Source organism: Oncorhynchus keta, chromosome 6, assembly GCF_023373465.1.
Source record: "Oncorhynchus keta strain PuntledgeMale-10-30-2019 chromosome 6, Oket_V2, whole genome shotgun sequence".
Lineage (NCBI taxonomy): Eukaryota > Metazoa > Chordata > Actinopteri > Salmoniformes > Salmonidae > Oncorhynchus > Oncorhynchus keta.
The window spans coordinates 13420787-13446412 of record NC_068426.1 but is presented as its reverse complement, the minus strand read 5'-3'; the positions used below and the strand labels follow the sequence as shown (position 1 = coordinate 13446412).

The 25626-nt window shown below is 45.1% G+C and overlaps 1 protein-coding gene across 22 annotated transcripts in view; it reads left to right on the top strand.

Moving 5' to 3' along the window:
- LOC118375284 (neurexin-2-like) overlaps window positions 1-25626 on the top strand; it is a 411303-nt gene that overhangs the window by 319576 nt on the left and 66101 nt on the right. For all 22 annotated transcript variants that reach the window (XR_008139003.1, XM_052520781.1, XM_052520779.1 and 19 more), the window contains one exon: window positions 18265-18446. Coding sequence is in view for 21 of the 22 variants with exons in the window: in XM_052520781.1 (XP_052376741.1) it covers window positions 18265-18446 (182 nt within the window). In the remaining variant the exon portion in view is untranslated. The remainder of the gene's footprint in view (window positions 1-18264; window positions 18447-25626) is intronic.

Genomic DNA, 25626 nt, shown 5'->3' with positions numbered 1-25626 from the left:
TGGATTGAGGTTGGTTGATTGTGGAGGCCAGTTCATCTGATGCAGCACTGCATCACTCTCCTTGGTCAAATAGCCCTTACACAGCCTGGAGGTGTGTTTTGGGTCATTGTCCTGTTGAAAAATGAATGATAGTTCCACGAAGCGCAAACCAGATGGGATGGCATATCGCTGCAGCATGCTGTTGTAGCCATGCTCGTGCCTTGAATTCTAAATAGATTACAGGCAGTGTCACCAGTAAAGGACCCCCACACCATCACACCTACTCCTCCATGCTTCACGGTAGGAACCACACATGCTGAGATCTTCTCTTCACCTACTCACAAAGAGACGGCGGTTGGACAAAAAATCTCAAATTTGGACCAATCAGACCAAAGGACAGCTTTCCACTGGTCTAATATCCATTGCTCGTGGTTCTTGGCCCAAGCAAGTCTCTTCTTCTTATTGGTGTCCTTTAGTAGTGGTTTCTTTGCAGCAATTTGAAGGCCATGACCATGAAGGCCTGATTCACACAGTCTCCTCTGAACAGTTGATGTGAACTCTTGAACTCTGTTTAGCATTTATGTGGGCTGCAATCTGAGGTTGGTAACTCTAATGAACTTATCCTCTGCAGCAGAGGTAACTCTGGGTCATCCTTTCCTGTGGCGGTCCTCATGAGAGACAGTTTCATTGTAGCGCTTTGTTTTTTGCGACTACACTTGAAGAAAGTTCTTGACATTTTCCGGATTGACTGACCTTCATGTCTTAATTAAGGTAAGGATGGACAGTTGTTTCTCTTTGCTTATTTGAGCTGTTCTTGACAAAATATGAACTTGGACTTTTACCAAATAGGCTATCTTCTGCATACTACCCCTACCTTGTCACAACACAGCTGATTGGCTCAAACGTATTACAAAGGAAAGAAATTCCACAAATTAACTTTTAACAAGGCACACCTGTTAATTGAAATGCATTCCAGGTGACTACCTCATGAAGCTGGTTATTATATAGTTTTGATGTTTTCACTATTATTCTACAATGTAGAAAATAGTACAAATAAAAAAAAAAACCTGGAACAGACCTTTGACTGGTACTGTATAGTATGTATAAAGTGTATATTTATGTTGTATTATACAGGGCGCATTTGAATAAAAGATATGTCTTCCCTATTCAAATAAAGGAAAGAAAGAAAGAAAAAGCAGTGCTTGTGTGCAGATTGAGCTCTCATTAAATGGACCAGACTTTCTGAAAACTGCAGCACACACATGCACAGTGGGTATTCTTAGCTATGCTATATTCAAACACAATGTTCCCATCCATACAACATGTCTACCCACAGTAAAAACTACAGACAATATACAGCACACATTAAAGCATGTTTTTCCCTCTACAACATGAATCCTGTAACTGTTCCCACTATATATTTGAAATCTGTGCATCCTTCACACTCTAAAGCCTTTAATGGACAGTGAAGGAGACAGCTCTACTTTTGTACAGATCTGAAACATGTACATAATGATGTCCACCTGAAACATGTACTTCTCATTTTCACATTTCTATTTTGCACCTTGTGGCAGGGAGCCTAGCGGTTAAGAGCGTTGGGCTAGTAACCGAAAGGTACAAAATCTGTAGATGGGCCCTTGAGAAAGGCCCTTAACCCTGATCGCTCCTGTAAGTCGCTCTGGATGAGAGGGTCTGCGAAATGACTCAAATGTAACTGTCATTCTGAACGGAGGATGCCAAGTTGGGATGAATGAAACGTTTCTGCCTGTCTTAAGTAGAGGTCCCTGATATAATGGATGAGATTCAGCAGCATTAATCATTACAGTCTGTACATTAGTAAACAGAATATGCTTTCCTCTCTACTGTAAATCTGAAAAACGAATTATGTCGCCAAGAAAAGCTCATTAGCAGACCTATTATTCAGTTTGACCATATGCATGACAGATATATTCACTATATTACATAGGCTTTACAGTGAGAAGAGCAACATAGTTCCCTGGTCTTGGTTTCACCCTCCTATTACCAGACTGTTTAGAGAATTATGATCTCAATGTTCATAAACTGAACTTCTATTGAACTACTCGGTCTGTTACCAAGAACTTGTAAGATTCTTGTTGAAATGAAACAGACAGAGGCCAGTCTACAATAGTCAGCAACGTTTATTTACGAGAGCTCTGCCCATCTTTACATGTACATTGGTTTATATACCTCTCATTTCATCGTTAGTTTCATATAGTTAATAACAAGTCTTCTCCTACTCTTACATTGCTTATCACATCCTGCAACACGTTACACAATCTACTGCAATCCAAAGGTTTCTCCCCTCCCTGGGTGGGGAGACTTCCTTCCCTGTGTGGGGAGACTTCCTTCCCTGTGTGGGGAGACTTCCTTCCCTGTGTGAGGAGACTTCCTTCCCTGTGTGGGGAGACTTCCTTCCCTGTGTGGGGAGACTTCCTTCCCTGTGTGGGGAGACTTCCTTCCCTGTGTGGGGAGACTTCCTTCCCTGTGTGGGGAGACTTCCTTCCCTGTGTGGGGAGACTTCCTTCCCTGGGTGGGGAGACTTCCTTCCCTGTGTGGGGAGACTTCCTTCCCTGTGTGGGGAGACTTCCTTCCCTGTGTGGGGAGACTTCCTTCCCTGGGTGGGGAGACTTCCTTCCCTGGGTGGGGAGACTTCCTTCCCTGTGTGGGGAGACTTCCTTCCCTGGGTGGGGAGACTTCCTTCCCTGTTATCAGTTTCACAGTGGTCAAAGGTTGTCTGCCACAGTTCCTTGCCTGCTAACAGTCCCTCTTTTCTTATGGACAAACATTCACCATTATACAGAGACAGGGTATAATTCTGTTAGATATATAGATTAAATGTATACATCATTTAGTCATTATACATTAAATTCATAACACAGATCTATCGATCCTAAAGTGGTCTGGAGAATGGTGGTGCTGCTCTGTGTGGAGCTCAGGCTCTTCAACGGTGGAGCCTTTTCAAATGGAGCAGAAGATGCACAGACCGCATCTGCTAGACTGGCTCGATGTCAATGATGATCTTCATTAAGGCTATGACCATAGAGTCAGAGACTGCTGTATGTCCAAATATGTGGAGGAAGAGAAGCACAGAGAAAGAGAGAGTGTGTGTAGAGTGTGAACACATCCACCTTACAATATAGTGGGAGGTGAGCATGGCCACTGAGTTGTTAGCTAGGTGTGCTGACTTCCTGTCCTGTTTGCTAGATGGTGGTCTTGTGGTGGCCAGATGGCAGGTAATGAGGTTAATGAAACATTGTTAATATACCCTAGGTGAGCTGACTTCCTGTCCTGTTTGTTAGATGGTGGTCTTGTGGTGACCAGATGACAGGTAATGAGGTTAATGAAACATTGTTAATATACCCTAGGTGAGCTGACTTCCTGTCCTGTTTGTTAGATGGTGGTCTTGTGGTGGCCAGATGGCAGGTAATGAGGTTAATGAAACATTGTTAATATACCCTAGGTGAGCTGACTTCCTGTCCTGTTTGTTAGATGGTGGTCTTGTGGTGGCCAGATGGCAGGTAATGAGGTTAATGAAACATTGTTAATATACCCTAGGTGAACTGACTTCCTGTCCTGTTTGTTAGATGGTGGTATTGTGGTGGCCAGATGGCAGGTAATGAGGTTAATGAAACATTGTTAATATACCCTAGGTGAGCTGACTTCCTGTCCTGTTTGTTAGATGGTGGTCTTGTGGTGGCCAGATGACAGGTAATGAGGTTAATGAAACATTGTTAATATACCCTAGATGTGCTGACTTCCTGTCCTGTTTGTTAGATGGTGGTCTTGTGGTGGCCAGATGACAGGTAATGAGGTTAATGAAACATTGTTAATATACCTGCCACCAGGTTTAGGGCCCAGCTGCAATCGCAGCAACAGGGAACGCAAGTTCACAGGTTGAAGCTCAGTAATAAATTCTGTCATTCCAAAATCCCTATAAGAAAAAGTGTGTCCCAAAATATTGCTGATAAAAACTTGTTCCTACTCCAGTAATAAATAAAACATAACACTTCTGGAAGAATTAAATATTCAAAAGATTGTTCTTACTCAGATCCTGTAGTACAATGGAATTAACCGTATTCATGTGGTCTTGTAAAGCTAGAGACCAGGCTGGTAAACGGTGGAGGATTTCTCTCAACCTTTTTGTCCAGATGTTCCTCTGGGCTTTGTAAGCCTAGTGGACTGGTTGAAATACTAGCAGCCATGTCATCACGTCATACCACAGCACTCTTTGGCTGTCGTAAGAACGGGACCAAGGCGCAGCGGATGTTGAGTTCCACATATTTAATTCAAAGAGAATCTTAAACAAAACAAAATATATCAATAAACGAACACCTAAACGTGACTATGCGACGCACAAACACAAAACAATACCCCACAAACACAGGTGGGAAAAATAGCTACTTAAATATGATCCCCAATTATAGACAACGATTACCAGCTGCCTCTAATGGGGAATCATACAAAACACCAACATAGAAAATATAAACTAGAACACAACATAGAAATTATAAACTAGAATACCCCCTAGTCACGCCCTGAACTACTACACCATAGAGAAACAAGGGCTCTCTATGGTCAGGATGCGACACTCTTCCACGTCTCATTTCCAACACCAGCCAGGTAAATTAATAAACGATTGACCTTTGTTAGAGAATTTAGAAGAATCCTATCACACATTGTGCTTAGAAATGATACAGGCCAGGGTGACTAGCCATTTTCATCTTGAACAATTCCAAGTACACTGTAGTCATGGGAAAAAACAGTAAGGTGGTTACAGTTTCAATAGGTTTAAGTCCTCTTTGGTAAATTGTAGGCAGCAGGGGTCTTCAGAGTATCAACCCCTAGTACACTCTTTGAAAAAAGGGTTCCAAACGGGTTCTTTGGCTGTCGCTATAGAACAACCCTTTTTGGTTCCACATAAAACCCTTTTGGGTTCCATGTAGAACCCTCTGTAGAAAGGGTCCTACAAGGATCCCAAGAAGGTTCTACATGGAACCAAAAAGGGTTCTTCAAAGGGTTATACTATGGGGACAGCCAAATAACTCTTTCAGGTTCTAGATAGCACCTTTTTGTCTAATAGTGCAGTGATTCAGAACCACAACCTTATTCTCTACTTGTTAATCCTCTTCTCTCCTCGTCTAAATGAGGAGGTGGAGGGCAGTTCAACAAGGTCACAGTCTGTATGTCATCAGTGTCTGAAACATAGGCTGAACCTGACCTCTAGCGTGGCATCTACTGCCACAGCCATAATTGTAGCCGGCAGAAAAGATAAGATTAGACAAAGCACAGCGCGAAATGGCACGGAACAGGACAGAGAAATATCATGCTAATTTTAAAACTTGTTGAAACCCTGCGGTGAGGTCATACCCTGAGAAGAAAGTGTCTGAAAGCAACATGGTTGTGAAGGCTGTGGCACGTCTCAATTCTAGGGAGCATCATTATTGCAACATTGTATTAGAGCAAAAGCCTACTGTTCTATACCTCTGTACAATATAATCATTAATACTGACCATGTCTATGCCCAGATTTGTTAGCCTTTTAGTACAATATTATGGCTCCTGTTGGTGGTTACAGAATGCATCCTAATATAATATATGCCATATAGCAGATGCTTTTATCCAAAATGTGCATATATTTTACGTGTGGGTGGCCCCAGGAATCAAACCCACGACCCTGGCGATGCAGGTGCCATCCTCTACCAACTGAGCCATGCAGGACCAGGCTCCCACAGAATGTGTTAAACTGCTAACAGAAGGACAACTGAGATTCTGTTAAAGTGAGACTGGAAACGGGGGCTGTGGAAGCTGCATTTTAATCAGAGGATAAACCCAAAAACACAATTTGGTCTCACTACGCAGAGAAAGGGCTGGTGATTTTCACAGCTCAACAATTCTCTCTGCCTCTGTTAGACTTGGATGCTATGCTACTCCTACATTACCAGAGAGTTTTACACTGGAGGCATTATGAGTCTTATTTACTGTTGCAATAATTACATACAGGAACTCATGCACCCCCACAATATTTCCCCAGAGTGCCAAATTAGCTCTATTTTAAGGCATGGTTGTGCAGTGCAGGGGGGCAGAACTCCATACTTCCTCCTCTCTCGGCTGACCCACTTAACAATAGATATAGCGAAGACAAAAAACACACCCTCAGCAGTCAGACACACCCCCAGCAGTCAGACACACCCCCAGCAGTCAGACACACCCCCAGCAGTCAGACACACCCCCAGCAGTCAGACACACCCCCAGCAGTCAGACACACCCCAGCAGTCAGACACACCCCCAGCAGTCAGACACACCGTCAGCAGTCAGACACACCGCAGTCAGACACACCGTCAGCAGTCAGACACACCGTCAGCAGTCAGACACACCGTCAGCAGTCAGACACACCCTCAGCAGTCAGACACACCCCCAGCAGTCAGACACACCCCCAGCAGTCAGACACACCCCCAGCAGTCAGACACACCCCCAGCAGTCAGACACACCCTCAGCAGTCAGACACACCCTCAGCAGTCAGAAACACCCTCAGCAGTCAGACCATGCACGCTCCGCAGTCAGACACACCCTCAGCAGTCAGACACACCCTCAGCAGCAATCAATGATGGGATATTCAGCACATATACACTAAACACACATACACACACACACAAACAAACAACACACATACACTTGTGTGCGCACACACATGTAGGCAAAACAAATAATGCCTCTAGATATCGCTGAAACACAAAGGATCACACCTATAGCAATCCCTACATGCATGCATCAATGCACATGGACAGGTCTCCCTCTCCCATCCTCTGTCTTGCTGTTTGGCTGCAGCTCCTATCATCACCAATGTATTGAGTATTTGGACAGCTGAGTAATTTGATATGGACTGGCTTCCTCCTCCCTATGAGAGCCCTTCAGTCCAGCAGTCAAGCCAGCGAGACTCTTGAAAATCCACTTGAACAAATACTTCTCTGGTGCTTGTCATTGGGTCATTATTAACATTGCTCTCTGGTATCAGTGCTGTTGGGTAATAGAAACCCATTTGTCGTGGTATTCCACATAACAGTGGGAAAGCAATCAAGTAGATGATTCCACATTCAGCTGTGAAATGTGGCCGGTATCTAGTTCATAGATCCCCACTTTAGACAAACTCTCTCTACTTTAAACGTACCTTCTCCACTTTAGACAAACCTTCTCCACATTAGACGAACCCTCTCCACTTTAGACGAACCCTCTCCACTTTAGACGAACCCTCTCCACTTTAGACGAACCCTCTCCACTTTAGACGAACCCTCTCCACTTTAGACGAACCCTCTCCATTTTAGACGAACCCTCTCCATTTTAGACGAACTCTCTCCACTTTAGACGAACCTTCTCCACATTAGACAAACCTTCTCCACTTTAGACGAACTCTCTCCACTTTAGACGAACCCTCTCCACTTTAGACGAACCCTCTCCACTTTAGACGAACCCTCTCCACTTTAGACGAACCCTCTCAACTTTAAACGAACCATCTCCACTTTAGACGAACCCTCTCAACTTTAAACGAACCATCTCCATTTTAGACGAACCTTCTCCACTTCAGACGAACCCTCTCCACTTTAGACAAACCCTCTCCACTTTAGACTAACCCTCTCCACTTTAGACGAACCCTCTCCACTTTAGACGAACCCTCTCCACTTTAGACGAACCCTCTCCACTTTAGACGAACCCTCTCCACTTTAGACGAACCCTCTCCACTTTAGACGAACCCTCTCCACTTTAGACGAACCCTCTCCACAGCCCTTGCCATTAGTGCCACATCATAAAATATGTTGAAATAGTTTGTCGCTTTGGCTTAAACTGAGATTGGCCAGAATCTCAGTTTAAATCAAAGCGACAAACTATTTCTAAATATTTTATGAATAGAATGAGAACACTGGTATCAGACTTTGCGATAGGAAAAACGTTTGATATACCTTCGTGTGACTGGGTGTGCAGAAATGATCTAGATTTGATCCAGCTTCTATCTCGGCAACAAACAAAAAACCTGATTCTGTGTGCAACTGCATCGGCCAGTAGGATTATCTGAATAATCTAGTATGATATTGGTATGTGGATGTGAGCGTTATGTGTAAGGAATAGACTTATCAAGACATCCTGTGTCTGTCAGCTTAAGTAGGTACCAAAAGAACAGGCAAACTCCTGTGTTAAATATAAGTCATGGTTCTAATCTGTAGTCTAACTACTGTTTCAAAATGAATCCTTCAATCAAATGGTGTCTTCTACTCACTGGAATTTAAGTCCCATCATATTGTTATGCTGATTGGCAATCTAAGTACATGAGTTAGTACTAAATCTTTGATCAAAATATTGACCTATGGGACAGGACAAATGTACGTTTGTCACGTTTCAGAATTAGCTGGAAGCGCTGCAACCCATTTCCATTTTTAGGCAAAAAGTGTCCTGAGGCTGAGAAGGAGTGGCATTCTTGTTTGGACTTCACAGATGTGTGAGGTTAACATGCTGCTAGGATGACATGCTGTCAGGAATCACAATCATGTGTGTGGCTCAGCTCAATGCTTTAGGGGTACTTGATAGGTGTACTGTTTAAATGCAGGACAATATATTGCCAATGCTCTCATAAGAACAAAGAACTGTACAAACAACCGATGCAAAAGCAATATACTAGAGATAAGTGTTATTTGCTGAATGTTGTGTTATGCCTGCTTGCAGGCCTGTGTCCTTACTCATTTAAATAGTAATATGATATACCTCATCAATCATTTCTCCATTAAACCTTCTGAACCCAGAGGAGCTGAACTCAACCAATTAATTTTCTGTTCAACTCAAGCAGAAATATTGATGTGTTTTTAATAATATCGTTTTGATTTATTAGGAACTGAGCTGTGAAATGGAAGATTATTATTCTACCTGTCGAGACCACAGGCATATCGTCACGTGCCCAGAATGATTGAGCAGTGGCACTGGGACTATGCTGTTCATTATAGCGCAAAAACTTCTGACATACTGTATATGTCTATATCTCAACCAGCAAGACGTTAATGGCTACTAGCCAATTAGGTCATGGAAAACAGCCGAGGCTAGGGCTCTCCAACCCTGTTCCTGGAGAGGTACCATCCTGTAGGTTAGCTCCAACCCCAGTGGTAACTAACCTGATTCAGCTTATCAACCAGCTAATTATCAGAATCAGGTGCACTAGATTAGGGTTGGAGCGAAAACCTACAGGACAGGAGCTCTCCAGGAACAGGGTTGGAGAGCCCTGGCTTATTGTTTCATTCTCCAGTGAGGCCTGCATCACACAGAGCCGAGAGACAGTCTCATTCTCCAGTGAGGCCTGCATCACACAGAGTCTAGAGACAGTCTCATTCTCTAGTGAGGCCTGCATCACACAGAGTCTAGAGACAGTCTCATTCTCCAGTGAGGCCTGCATCACACAGAGCCTAGAGACAGTCTCATTCTCCAGTGAGGCCTGCATCACACAGAGCCTAGAGACAGTCTCATTCTCCAGTGAGGCCTGCATCACACAGAGCCTAGAGACAGTCTCATTCTCCAGTGAGGCCTGCATCACACAGAGCCTAGAGACAGTCTCATTCTCCAGTGAGGCCTGCATCACACAGAGCCTAGAGACAGTCTCATTCTCCAGTGAGGCCTGCATCACACAGAGCCTAGAGACAGTCTCATTCTCCAGTGAGGCCTGCATCACACAGAGCCTAGAGACAGTCTCATTCTCCACTGCATCAAAGTCCTGCTCCTGGTGTCAGTCTCTCTATTAATATTAGAACAGGGCCCCAGGCTCGCCTGACCCACATGTAGTAGTGTTTATTCTACTGGAGGGCACTGGCAGCAGGTGTTCCTCTGATCATCTTCTTCTTCTTCATTTCACTTTTATCTAAGACAAAACCATGACCCAGAATGATGTTAGCTCAGTGCAAGTACTCACGCTAGACTGCATGTCATTCAACCACCACTACGGCTCGTATTGGAAAAAGGACATACAAGTTGCAACCTGAAAGCAATTTCCTACTTACTCACCATATTCTTTGCATGATATATTTTCACTTACAAATAGTATGCAAGTCATTTCACACAACAGAACATATTAGAACCCACCACCCACTGTTCCAATTCCCCAACCCAGGCAGGTCTACTAAGCTACAGAATTTGGCAAGACAGTTTCACATGCTCTTTCTTCCTAAGTGAGGTCATCTTCACCCCTGATCATGGCACCTACTGTGACTTAATGGGTGAGCCTCATGTTCCGTACGAGCTGTGGTTGTCATGGTTTTAGCTGTGATTGTCATAGTTTTAGCTGTGATTGTCATGGATTTAGCTGTGGCTGTCATGGATTTAGCTGTGGCTGTCATGGTTCTATCACATGCAGTACTGGCACATTTCTCAGGTTCCAGGAGAGCAGGTGCTCTGCCACCCAAACCCTGCTCCACCTGGGGGACTAGCTGCCAGATCATTCCCCTCACATCCTCTCATCTCATGTAGAGGGCCGTAAGTGCCAGAACGACAGGGGGAACAGACCTTCCAACCTGGGGTTCTGTGGAGGCAAACGAACCACTCATAACTGAAATATAATGTCAATCTTCTGATGAAGCTAATTAAAACAGTTGTAGAAAATACTTAGATAATATGTTAACCAGGTTATGTTTGGTAAACAGTTGTCGTGTCAACAGTTGTCATGTCTGTGACTCATTTAATGTGAATACTTATTTTATCAAATCAATTCTCTATGTGTAATTATTATTACGTGAACTAATCTTGTAAACTTTAATTGACTAGGAAGTCGGGGCACCACGGGAAAATGTTTATAGAGTCTCTATTTCCCGAATCGACTCTTCAGATATTTTCATATCTTATCGATTAGCCTTCTATTAATGTATCATTATTACCTTATTAGTTCTCATTACTGAACATTATAAACCCTTGGATATCTGCACGAACCCTAGCCTAAATGATGAATCAGCAATATACAAATTGGCTTAATTATTTATTTACTAGCTAACTAAATAATCACAGAAATACATAACAAACAGTAGATATTGGTTACTAACACAATGCATTTATAAGTCCCTTGTGGGCTATGACATTCCCCTCTACGAGGGAGAACACGCTTTAGAGCGGACCCACTGTCACCTGATCCTTCAGATCATCACAGGAGAGTCATGACATTCCCCTCTACGAGGGAGAGCACGCTTCAGAGCGGACCCACTGTAACCTGATCCTTCAGATCATCACAGGAGAGTTATGACATTCCCCTCTACGAGGAGAACACGCTTTAGAGCGGACCCACTGTCACCTGATCCTTCAGATCATCACAGGAGAGTTATGACATTCCCTCTACGAGGGAGAACACGCTTTAGAGCGGACCCACTGTCACCTGATCCTTCAGATCATCACAGGAGAGTTATGACATTCCCCTCTACGAGGGAGAGCACGTCACAGGAGAGTCATGACATTCCCCTCTACGAGGGAGAGCACGTCACTGGAGAGTTATGACATTCCCTCTGAGTGACTACTAGAGCACGTCACAGGAGAGTTATGACATTCCTCTTTCTACGAGGAGAGCACGTCACAGGTGAGTTATGAAATTCCCCTCTACGAGGGAGATTACGCTGTAGAGAGGACCCACTATCACCTGATCCTTCAGATCATCACAGGAGAGTTATTACATTCCCCTCTACGAGGGAGAGCACATCACAGGAGAGTCATGACATTCCCCTCTACGAGGGAGAGCACGTCATGACAGGAGAGTTATGACATTGGTGGTCTACGAGGGAGAGCACGTCACAGGAGAGTTATGACATTCCCAGTCTGGTGGTTACGAGGGGTGAGCACGTCACAGGTGAGTTATGACATTCCCCTCTACGAGGGAGAGCACGCTGTAGAGAGGACCCACTATCACCTGATCCTTCAGATCATCACAGGAGAGTTATGACATTCCCCTCTACGAGGGAGAGCACGTCACAGGAGAGTCATGACATTCCCCTCTACGAGGGAGAGCACGTCACAGGAGAGTGATGACATTCCCCTCTACGAGGGAGAGCACGCTGTAGAGAGGACCCACTGTCACCTGATCCTTCAGATCATCACAGGAGAGTCATTACATTCCCCTCTACGAGGGAGAGCACGTCACAGGAGAGTCATGACATTCCCCTCTACGAGGGAGAGCACGTCACAGGAGAGTTATGACATTCCTCTCTACGAGGGAGAGCACGCTGTGAGAGGACCCACTGTCACCTGATCCTTCAGATCATCACAGGAGAGTCATGACATTCCCCTCTACGAGGGAGAGCACGTCACAGGAGAGTCATGACATTCCCCTCTACGAGGGAGAGCACGTCACAGGAGAGTCATGACATTCCCCTCTACGAGGGAGAGCACGTCACAGGAGAGTCATGACATTCCCCTCTACGAGGGAGAGCACGTCACAGGAGAGTCATGACATTCCCCTCTACGAGGGAGAGCACGCTGTAGAGAGGACCCACTGTCACCTGATCCTTCAGATCATCACAGGAGAGTCATGACATTCCCCTCTACGAGGGAGAGCACGTCACAGGAGAGTTATGAAATTCCCCTCTACGAGGGAGAGCACGCTTTTGTTCTGGAGATTCCCTTCCCCGTGTTGCAATCTGAGTGACTACTAACTCCTCTGTCGCTATTATCAATAGCAATTTGACTTGTGAGCTCTCTAATCCTCTTTCTGATTGTGGCTGGACTGACTGTGCTGGTATTGGTGCTGGTACTCAAGGGGACCAGTTATCCGACCGATTTATGGAATATTATCCTACCGGAACACATGATTAGAGCACTTTACTATTATAGTTGAAACTACACATGGAAAGGTATGACTATTTTTGCCATTTGTTTTGGAGGTGGAAGTCCAGTGGACCTCTTCTACGACCAGTGTGGTGGTTATGACCAGTGTGGTGGTTACGACCAGTGTGGTGGTTACGACCAGTGTGGTGGTTATGACCAGTGTGGTGGTTACGACCAGTGTGGTGGTTATGACCAGTGTGGTGGTTACGACTAGTGTGGTGGTTATGACCAGTGTGGTGGTTACGACCAGTGTGGTGGTTACGACCAGTGTGGTGGTTACGACCAGTGTGGTGGTTATGACCAGTGTGGTGGTTACGACCAGTGTGGTGGTTACGACCAGTGTGGTGGTTATGACCACCACAATGCATTTATAAGTCCCTTGTGGGCTATGACATTCCCCTCTACGAGGGAGAACACGCTTTAGAGCGGACCCACTGTCACCTGATCCTTTAGATCATCACAGGAGAGTTATGACATTCCCCTCTACGAGGGAGAGCACGTCACAGGAGAGTCATGACATTCCCTCTACGAGGGAGAGCACGTCACAGGAGAGTTATGACATTCCCTCTACGAGGGAGAGCACGTCACAGGAGAGTTATGACATTCCCCTCTACGAGGGAGAGCACGTCACAGGAGAGTTATGACATTCCCTCTACGAGGGAGAGCACGTCACAGGTGAGTTATGACATTCCCCTCTACGAGGGAGAGCACGTCACAGGAGAGTCATGACATTCCCCTCTACGAGGGAGAGCACGTCACAGGAGAGTTATGACATTTCCCCTCTACGAGGGAGAGCACGTCACAGGAGAGTTATGACATTCCCCTCTACGAGGGAGAGCACGTCACAGGTGAGTTATGAAATTCCCTCTACGAGGGAGAGCACGCTGTAGAGAGGACCCACTATCACCTGATCCTTCAGATCATCACAGGAGAGTTATTACATTCCCCTCTACGAGGGAGAGCACATCACAGGAGAGTCATGACATTCCCCTCTACGAGGGAGAGCACGTCACAGGAGAGTTATGACATTCCCCTCTACGAGGGAGAGCACGTCACAGGAGAGTTATGACATTCCCCTCTACGAGGGAGAGCACGGAGAGTTATGACATTCCCCTCTAGGGGAGAGCACGTCACAGGAGTTATGACATTCCCTCTACGAGGGAGAGCACGCTGTAGAGAGGACCCACTATCACCTGATCCTTCAGATCATCACAGGAGAGTTATGACATTCCCCTCTACGAGGGAGAGCACGTCACAGGAGAGTCATGACATTCCTCTCTACGAGGGAGAGCACGTCACAGGAGAGTCATGACATTCCCCTCTACGAGGGAGAGCACGCTGTAGAGAGGACCCACTGTCACCTGATCCTTCAGATCATCACAGGAGAGTCATGACATTCCCTCTACGAGGGAGAGCACGTCACAGGAGAGTCATGACATTCCCCTCTACGAGGGAGAGCACGTCACAGGAGAGTCATGACATTCCCCTCTACGAGGGAGAGCACGTCACAGGAGAGTTATGACATTCCCCTCTACGAGGGAGAGCATGTCACAGGAGAGTCATGACATTCCCCTCTACGAGGGAGAGCACGCTGTGAGAGGACCCACTGTCACCTGATCCTTCAGATCATCACAGGAGAGTCATGACATTCCCCTCTACGAGGGAGAGCTCGTCACAGGAGAGTCATGACATTCCCTCTGAGGAGAGCAGCTTTTGTTCTGGAGATTCCCTTCCCCGTGTTGCAATCTGGTGACTACTAACTCCTCTGTGCTATTATCAATAGCAATTTGACTTGTGAGGTCTCTAATCCTCTTTCTGACCAGTGTGGTGGTTATGACCAGTGTGGTGGTTACGACCAGTGTGGTGGTTATGACCAGTGTGGTGGTTATGACCAGTGTGGTGGTTACGACCAGTGTGGTGGTTACGACCAGTGTGGTGGTTATGACCAGTGTGGTGGTTACGACCAGTGTGGTGGTTATGACCAGTGTGGTGGTTACGACCAGTGTGGTGGTTACGACCAGTGTGGTAAACCTCAGTAATATCTTAGATGTGTTCTAAGATCATCCCCGTCTAGGGGCCTGTCTGCTCCTCACTGTTCTCATAGGGGAGTTTACAAATAGATTTGTTTTCTGCTCTGGCGGCCTCGTACGGTGTTGCACGTAATCTCGACCCCCAACGGCCTTGATGAGGCTCATCATGGGTCTGGGCTAGTATTCCCCCCTTGTGTCTCGGGACCCCCCCACCAGCGGTTGGTGTTGGTATTCGAGGCAAAAAAAATGGGACGATTCCATGACGCCTGATGTAATGTCTGGCGTCACGGGGGCGTGGCCACTGACGAGTTAAAATTACAAGAGCGCAACAGGACAAAGACAGCCAAACCCGGACAACAATGGGCCAATTGTGCACCACCCCACCCGGCCGTCTGCGACAGGGCCTGGACTTGAACCGGGATCTCTAGTGGCACAGCTAGCACTGTGATGCAGTGCCTTAGACCACTGTGATGCAGTGCCTTAGACCACTGTGATGCAGTGCCTTGGACCACTGTGATGCAGTGCCTTGGACCACTGTGATGCAGTGCCTTAGACCACTGTGATGCAGTGCCTTAGACCACTGTGATGCAGTGCCTTAGACCACTGTGATGCAGTGCCTTAGACCACTGTGATGCAGTGCCTTAGACCACTGTGATGCAGTGCCTTAGACCACTGTGATGCAGTGCCTTAGACCACTGTGATGCAGTGCCTTAGACCACTGTGATGCAGTGCCTTAGACCACTGTGATGCAGTGCCTTAGACCACTGTGATGCAGTGCCTTAGACCACTGTGATGCAGTGCCTTAGACCACTGTGATGCAGTGCCTTAGACCACTGCGCCACTTTGGAGGCCCTGCACTTATTTTTTATTGTTTTATTATTGTTATTTTTTTTCGGGTGTAGATCAGCTTTAATATTGCAGATATAGTTTTGGGTAACAAAAACTATATAGGGATATATATTGTTATAAGTGTCAAGCGGATTATACAGTATGTCTGAGACTCATTAAAGAGATTCATATCTTGACATGAATCAGTGTGATTCATAGTATTCAGTGTGATTCATAGTATTCAGTGTGATTCATAGTGTTTAGTGTGATTCATAGTGTTTAGTGTGATTCATAGTGTTTAGTGTGATTCATAGTATTCAGTGTGATTCATAGTGTTTAGTGTGATTCATAGTATTCAGTATTCAGTCTTTAGTGTGATTCATTCAGTGTTTCAGTGTTTATGTGATTCATAGTATTCAGTGTGATTCATAGTGTTTAGTGTGATTCATAGTGTTTAGTGTGATTCATAGTGTTTAGTGTGATTCACAGTATTCAGTGTGATTCATAGTGTTTAGTGTGATTCATAGTATTCAGTGTGATTCATAGTGTTTAGTGTGATTCACAGTATTCAGTGTGATTCATAGTGTTTAGTGTGATTCATAGTATTCAGTGTGATTCATAGTGTTTAGTGTGATTCACAGTATTCAGTGTGATTCATAGTGTTTAGTGTGATTCATAGTATTCAGTGTGATTCATAGTGTTTAGTGTGATTCACAGTATTCAGTGTGATTCATAGTGTTTAGTGTGATTCACAGTATTCAGTGTGATTCATAGTGTTTAGTGTGATTCACAGTATTCAGTGTGATTCATAGTGTTTAGTGTGATTCACAGTATTCAGTGTGATTCACAGTAATCAGTGTGATTCACAGTATTCAGTGTGATTCACAGTATTCAGTGTGATTCACAGTATTCAGTGTGATTCATTGTTTACTCCCATACATTCACATGAATTATTCATCTCAGTTTAACTCAATGCACAGTGTTGACTCCCTGGGCAGGGCAAGACGTTATGCTGGCATGTTTGGACATGGTGGCACCTTGCCCACTCTGCAGTACTGGCAGGTTTACATAACCTAATGCAAGATCCATGTCAGCTCAACTGACAGCCTACACCACTCATGGAAGTGGTAGGTGTGATGCAATTCCTGTATAATAGTGGTCCAATTGGACACAAGAAAAGCACACGAATGCATTAAAAAAATGGTGAGATTATGGGCTGTGTCTGTTTTAGTGTTTTAAATGTGTGCTGAAATGTAAAAAGTGACATTATGGGGTAACTTGGGGGAATAAGCTATAACAATGTATTACTGGAAACACGCACACAAAGAAACAAGAATAAGAAATATGAAATACAAAATAAAGTAAGTAAGTATAATATATACAAGAAATATTCAAAAAGTTAGTTCTAATATCATTATCTGCATGTGCAGGGATACTGGAGTGATGGAGGTAGATATGTATAGGGGTAAGGTGAGTAGGCTACAGGATATAAGATAAACAGAGTAGCAGCAGCTTGTATGTGAGTGGGTGTGGGTGTGTGTAGAGTCAGTCTAAATGTATGTGTGAGTGTTTGTGTGTGTGTGTTGGAGTGACAGTGTGTAGGGCCCTGTGAGTGGGCATAGAGACAGTGTTTAGGGCCCTGTGAGTGGGCATAGAGACAGTGTGTAGGGCCCTGTGAGTGTGTTGGAGTGACAGTGTTTAGGGCCCTGTGAGTGGGCAAAGAGACAGTGTGTAGGGCCCTGTGAGTGGGCATAGAGACAGTGTGTAGGGCCCTGTGAGTGGGCATAGAGACAGTGTGTAGGGCCCTGTGAGTGGGCATAGAGACAGTGTGTAGGGCCCTGTGGGCATAGAGACAGTGTGTAGGGCCCTGTGAGTGGGCATAGAGACAGTGTGTAGGGCCCTGTGAGTGGGCATAGAGACAGTGTGTAGGGCCCTGTGAGTGGGCATAGAGACAGTGTGTAGGGCCCTGTGAGTGGGCATAGAGACAGTGTGTAGGGCCCTGTGAGTGGGCATAGAGACAGTGTGTAGGGCCCTGTGAGTGGGCATAGAGACAGTGTGTAGGGCCCTGTGAGTGGACATAGAGACAGTGTGTAGGGCCCTGTGAGTGGGCATAGAGACAGTGTGTAGGGCCCTGTGAGTGGGCATAGAGACAGTGCAAATACTGAAATAACAGGTCAATAAAGATACAAGGTAAACTCGGTCCGTGTAGCTATTTATCAGTTGTATTGATTGCTTGGGGATAGAAGCTGTTCAAGAGCCTGTTTGTGTCAGTCTTGATGCACCGGTGTATGACATGTTGTTTCTGCAAAGGGAATAAAGGCTTGTGTTAGGGAATGTGATGAAGCTGTCACAGCCTTGTACTTGGAAAGAAAATAGGCATCTAAATGTAGGTTGAGTGTTACTGAAGAGAAATCTCTGTAAAGATAGTAAGGTCTGATGGGAAGAAATAAAATAAACATATCCTGAAGGAACGCTCTCTAACAACTCTCTCTCTCTCTCATAATTTCTCCCCCTTCTCCCACAATATCCTGTCCCTATCTCTCAATCTCCTTATAATATTTCTGTTTGACTCCATTTTTCCTTAGCTGGGACCACGTATATCTTTGGGAGAGGAGGAGCCCTCATCACGTACATCTGGGCCCCTAATGAGAGGCCGAGCACCAGAGCTGACCGCCTAGCTGTGGGCTTCAGTACTCAACAGAAAGACGCCATCTTGGTCCGAGTGGAGAGCACCAGTGGACTGGGAGACTACCTGCAGCTGCACATAGTAAGGACAGGAAGGGGTGGGGTGGGGTGGGGGGGGTACTGTGGGATAGGGTAAAGGATCAGGGATTAGGTCCCCTTTTCTATTGGGGTTGAGAACAAAGGCTTAGGATGAGCTCATAGGCTGACTGTACAGAATCCTGAAATGATCTATGATCTTGCTGGAGATTTTGGAGGACTAATTGAGGTGCATAGAAAGACTGTGTTAATTGATAAAATGTCTCTCAATTTCCATAGAAAAGGACATATGGCAATTATTACTCATGATATCTATGATTAGTGCCAGGAAAGTATGCACCATGTATCTGGATTAGCAGGAGAGATGCAAGTGTTTGCCCATTAAAATAGCAGGGGGCAGAGATTGTTATGGCAGTACATCCCACTGGCAAATGCTTCGTTGACCTCCAGCTCATTACTTGCAATTAGAGTTCCAGTAGAAAACGATGCAGTTAAACTGTTTCATCTGAATTCATTATTAATTCAATATTCACAGTGCTCGCATGCTATGTTACCCTCGCTGTTTAACACTAGGATAGCAGATGCTGAGCCCAACAGTAGCGTAGTGTGTGTGCTATTTTCTAAAGAAGCCTTTAAGTCAGATACACTACATGACCAAAAGTATGTGGACACCTGCTCGTCAAACTTCTCATTCCAATATCATGGCCATTAATATGGAGTTGGTCACCCCTTTGCTGCTGTAACAGCCTCCACTCTTCTGGGAAGGCTTTCCACCAGATGTTGGAACATTGCTGCTGGGACTTGCTTCCATTCAGCCACAAGAGCATTAGTGAGTTCGGGCACTGATGTTGGACAATTAGGCATGGCTCGCAGTCAATGTTCCAATTCATCCCAAAGGTGTTCGATGGGGTTGAGATCAGGGCTCTGTGCAGGCCAGTCAAGTTCTTCCACACCAATCTCAACAAACCATTTCTGTATGGACCTTGATTTGTGCACAGGGGCATTGGGATTGCCAGATGGTGAAACGTGATTCATCACTCCAAGGAACACGTTTCAACTGCTCCTAGAGTCCAATGGCAGCGATACTTGGCATTGCTCACGGTGAATTTAGGCTTGTGTGCGGCTGCTCGGCCATGAAAACCCATTTCATGAAGCCCCCGACAAACAGTTTTTGTGCCGACTTTGCTTCCAGAGGCAGTTTGGAACTCGGGAGTGAGTGTTGCAACCGAGGACAGATGGTTTTAATACACTACCCGCTTCAGCACTCAGCGGTCCTGTTCTGTGAGCTTGTGTGGCCGTTATTGCTCCTAGACGTTTCCACATCACAATAACCTCACTTATAGTTGACCGGGGCAGCTCTATCAGGGCATAAATTTGACGAACTGACTTGTTGGAAAGGTGGCATCCTATGACGGTGCCACATTGAAAGTCACTGAGCTCTTCAGTGAGGCCATTCTACTTCAATGTTTGTCTTTGGAGATTGCATGGCTGTGTGCTTCGATTTTATATACTTGTCAGCAACGGGTGTGGCTGAAAAAGCTGAATCCACTAATTTGAAGGATTGTCCACATACTTGTGTATATATAGTGTATGTTATGTCCCTGTTTGAGTCCGAGCCCAAACACAGCTGACCCAGATGGTGGTTAAAGGAGTAGCTTGTTCACCAGGGGGAGTGTGTTGGTTTCTTCAACAACCCTGTTACAATTATACTGTATAAGGAACACAAAAAGCTACCTGGTGAGCTGACAACAAGGGAATCTACGGTTGATTTGAGAGTCAACGGCAGCATTGACACCATAGACTATAAACAGTATGTGTTAGGGAATCTGCTGTAAATAAATGAATTCACTCTTTTTGAAACAGCATGCGTATAGATCCTGTGTTGGTTTATTGTTTATGAACCTCTTATTTTCATGGGTTGTTTATTTGTTACCAATAAAGAACCAGAGATGGGAGGGGTTAGAACTAGAGAGAGAAAGAGTAAACTGCCTTATAGATGACATTTTATGCCCAGGTTATTCAACAAAACTGCAAAAAAAATCTAATAATATTTATAGCTTCATTCTGAGGAAGAGGTGTAACATGTCAAATAAGGATTTATGCTTAGATCAAAGCTATGTCTAATATAGTATGATGGCATCTATTGCCACCGTAAAAATGTTGCTTCTCCTGTCATGGTTGTTGCTCTAGGAGAAGGTTTCTGCAGTAACTAAATTACCACCACCAACAACAACCTCTAATCCAATTGGTCATGAACGTGACAGCGTTCAGAAGGAGGTGCAGGAGCAGCACTGTGTTGAGCTAAGCTGTTGGCTTCAGGTTATCCACATCTCAGAGAGAGAGAGAGCAGTGGATGATAGGATAAATGCAAGTAACAGAATATATGATATGCAGCATGTCTTGTCTTTCGTCCTGCACTCAACTTGCTGCAGTTTAGGCGCCAGAGGCGGGTTTCTCCATTGTAAGCCATTAGTCACTAAGCCACGGAGTCTAGGGTTGGATCCACAGGGTCTTCAGGCAGGAGCTGCTCACTGATGGAGGGGTGTGTGTGTGTGTGTGTGTGTGTGTGTGTGTGTGTGTGTGTGTGTGTGTGTGTGTGTGTGTGTGTGTGTGTGTGTGTGTGTGTGTGTGTGTGTGTGTGTGTGTGTGTGTGTGTGTGTGTGTGTGTGTGTGTGTGTGTGTGTGTGTGTGTGTGTGTGTGTGTGCCAGCACTGGTGTCTGGCAGTCTGAGTGGAGGCCTTCTCTGAGTGTGTGTGATGAGTGTATTGATTATTCCCAGCAAAGGGTTGGGTGATTCATTTGCTGACATAAAGTAGGCTTTGGTTAGTTACAGAGCAAAGAGTCTCCACCTGGTACCCCCGGGCCCCCCCCCCCCCTCTCTCTGAGGGCCTGTGGGATGAAGCAGCAGTTGGGCCCAGAAAGAGCCCTCTCTGTCAGGATGATGGATGAAATGAGTTTGACGGTCATTTAGGCGTGATGAGAACTTCCTGCTGAAAAGCTGATAGAAAAAATATGCACCTGTTTCAATACCTGTCAAATATACTATGGCAAGCTACCCTAAAACATTGCATCTGCAAATGGAAGGACTTTATTTGTAAAAATGTACAGGGTAATAAAGTGTCAAATTGAAATATGTATTGTTACCCCTGGATCTGAGGCATAATCCTCTTGCATGGAACAAAATGTGATGCTGTATATCCGTCTGGTGTGTGATGGAGTTATTTAGCCGTTAGCAAGCAGGGGAGTCGCGACTGATTATTGGACATAGCGACATCTTCAAACAATCCCTTTTAACAAGAGATTTGCGGAAAAAAAGTGAAGTGACAAGCTAAAGGATCATTTTATTTCATCATTTGAGGAGAGACAAAGAAGCTTGGCTGATGAGAAGGTAAAGAGCTGGAACCCTTCCTAGAGTAATTAGCTGAACCCACCCGTCTGCTTGATTAATACTTACATGAAATTAGCCTCCCCCCCAGCTGTGGCCCATTATGCTACTTAGTTAGCATGCAGTGATAAAGGCTAGTGCTTTGGATTCATTCGTAAATAATAGCATTGGGAAATTGCATTGTCTGCTGTGCTGTATATAAAATGTTGAACGATTGTACATTCTTGGTATCCATGGATGAGAGCTAGAGAGCCCCGGAGTCAAGGCATTATTGTGTGCATGTCATGCACACAAGTTGGTTCACCATGTTGCACTAACCTTGGCCCACCTTCCCCATGCCCTAATGAGCCTGACCTCTCTTCATGTGCTTCAAAAGATGGTGCTTACTCAGGCCGTTTAGCAATGAAAAAAAATGTCAACTTATTGGGTGGCTCTCCCATTGACAAAAATGCAATAGCAGCTGGGTATGGTCTACCTAGTTCATTGACTGTATATCAACCAGAAAAAATGAGGGTGTGGGATGTCTCGCTTCCTCTTCCGTCTCTGGTGCTTCCTTATGCACAGGCAGCAGCCTGCACTCTGTATGTACCCTGAGTCATCTGCCCTGTCCATGGTGCTGAATTGGCTACACTGGCTGAGTCATGTTCAAGGCCGGATTAATGCAGGGGCTTACCGGAATGCCTTCCTAATATTGAGTTGCACCCCCCTTTGCCCTCACGACAGTCTCAATTCATCAGGGTATGGACTCAACAAGGTGTCGAAAGTGTTCAGTTGTGTTCAGTGTTCAGTTGTGTCAAGTTGGCTGGATGTCCTTTGGGTCGTGGACCATTCTTGATACACACGGGAAACTTTTGAGTGTGAAAACCCAGCAGCGTTGCAGCTCTTGACACAAACCTGTGAAGTGGATTTAACAACCTGGATTCACCTGGTCAGTTTATGTCATGGAAAGAGCAGGTGCCCTTAGTGTTTTGTATACTCAGTGTATATTATATATATATTGTTTTATTACTACAACCGCCAACCACAGGAAGATTCAGGAGCTCGCTCTCAATGAGTGTAAACAGCCTGCTGCTGCTCTGCTAGTTGTCAGATGGGGGAAGGAGAGGTGGTAGGGGTTGGTCCTGCCTTGATTGGGTAACTGATTAATACAAAAATAAAAATAAATGTAATAATTTACACATTTGACTGGTCAAGTGTGCGATTCAGGGGCTAAGCCCAAGAGGCAAAAAGGCATTTGTATTACTTTTTTGCCTCTTGGGCCCCCTATTATTATTTTTATCAATGTTCAATTTATCAATGTTCAAAATACACCAGAAATCATCATTTTGACCACAATGAATCAATAGTTTCTAAAAATAACTGTGGATAAAAAGTTATCACAATCACATACAGGTAACTGCCAAAATTAAGGAAACTCCAATATAGAGTCTTAAATGGGTGTTTGGCCACCAGGAGCTGCCAGAACAGCGTCAATAATCCTTGGCATAGATTCTACACGGGGATTTAAACCATGTCAGGAAAAATGCACCGTGACATATTATTTGTTTCTATCATTTACTCAAGTGTTTGTTTTATTTTGTCAGTTACCAGTTGCTAGCATGCTCGCCAAATAAACAGCTTGTTGCATTGTGGTCTCATGACTTTACATTTATTAATCTGAGTACTGTTATTTATTTAATCCACAAACTATGTTTAATTGTTACCCAATTAAATTAATCATTCAACAATTACCACATTAGGTTTTGGGGCACCATGGAAGAAGTTGTTTAAAGGGTTACCTTGAATCAAATACTCATTCTGAACTCTGAACAATCGTAACCTTTTTGGATCTTACATGAGAAAAGGGACCCTAGTGGACTGACATGGTATGACGGGGGGGTTCACATTCATTGTTTATCTCGGGCGGAACCAAGCCTTCCAAGCCGGAACCAGGCCCAAGTAGAATTCGCTTTGTGAGATATACCAGCTGGAGTGCGTGCTACGTGTGGATGCTGCTATGGTGACCAGTGAGTTGAGATAAGGCCAGTGGGTTTGGCGACGAGTATGAACCGATGGCCAGCCAACGAGAGTGTACAAGTTGCAGTGGTGGGTAATATATGGGGAGTTGGTGACAAAACGGATGACACTGTGATAAAATGCATCCAATTTGTTGAGTAGAGTGTTGGAGGCTATTTTATAGATGACATCGCTGAAGTAGAGGATCGGTAGGATAGTCAGTTTTACGAGGGTATGTTTGGCAGCAGGAGTGAAGGATGCGTTGTTGCGAAATAGGAAGCAGATTCTAGATTTAATTTTGGATTGGAGATGCTTAATGTAAGTCTGGAAGGAGAGTTTACAGTCTATTACTTGCATTTAAGAGCAGTTGGAGGCCACAGAAGGAGAGTTGTATGGCATTGAAGCTCGTCTGGAGATTAATAACACAGTGTCCAAAGAAGGGCCAGAGGTAAACAGAATGGTGTTGTCTGCGTAGAGGTGGATCAGAGAATCACCCACAGCGAGAGCGACATCATTGATGTATACAGAGAAGAGAGTCGGCCTGAGAATTGAACCCTGTGGCACCCCCATAGAGACTGCAAGAGGTCCGGACAACAGGCGCTCCGATTTGACACACTGAACTCTATCAGAGAAGTAGTTGGTGAACCAGACAAGGCAATCATTTGAGAAACCCAGGCTGTTGAGTCTGCCAATAAGGATGCGGTGATTGACAGAGTCGAAAGCCTTGGCCAGGTTGACAAATACGGCTGCACAGTAATGTCTCTTATCGATGGCGGTAGGAACGTACGGTGGGATTCGAAATGGTCGGTAACCTGTTTGTTGACTTGGCTTTCGAAGACCTTAGAAAGGCAGGGTAGGATAGATATAGTTCTGTAACAATTTGGATGTAGAGTGTCTCCCCCTTTGAAGAGGGGGATGACCGCAGCAGCTTTCCAATCTTTGGGAATCTCAGATGATACAAAAGAGAGGTTGAACAGGCTAGTAATAGGGGTTGCAACAATTTCTGGACACAAAGAGAGGGTCCAGATTTTCTAGCCCAGCTGATTTTTAAGGGTCCAGGTTTTGCAGTTCTTTAAGGACATCAACTATCTGGATTTGGGTGAAGGAGAAATTGGGAGGCTTGGGTGAGTTGCTGTGGGGAGTGCAGGGCTGTTGACAGGGTAGGGGTAGCCACGTGGAAAGCATGGCCAGCCGTAGAAAAATGCTTATTGAAATTCTCAATTATCGCGGATTTATCGGTGTTGACAGTGTTTCCTAGCCTCAGTGGAGTGGACAGCTGGGAGGAGGTGCTCTTATTCTCCGTGGACTTTTCCCAGAACTTTTTTTTGTTTGTGCTACAGGATGCAAATTTCTGCTTGAAAAAGCTAGCCATAGCTTTCCTAACTGCCTGTGTATATTTGTTCCTGACTTCCCTGAAAAGTTGCATATCACGGGGGCTATTCGGTGCTAATGCAGAACGCACGGATGTTTCTGTGCTGGTCAAGGGCAGTCAGGTCTGGAGAGAACCAAGGGCTATATCTGTTCCTGCTTCTACATTTTTTGAAAGGGGCATACTTATTTAAGATGGTGAGGAGGGCACTTTTAAAGAATTACCAGGCATCCTCTACTAACGGAATGAGGTCAATATCCTTCCAGTATTCCCGGGCCATGTCGATTATGAAGGCCTGCTCGCTGAAGTGTTTTAGTGAGCTTCTGATAGTGATGAGGAGTGGTCGTTTGACCGCAGACCCATTACGGATGCAGGCAATGAGGCAGTGATTGCTGAGATCTTGGTTGAAAACAGCAGAGGTGTATTTGGAGGGCAAGTTGGTTAGGAAGATATCTATCAGGGTGCCCGTGTTTACAG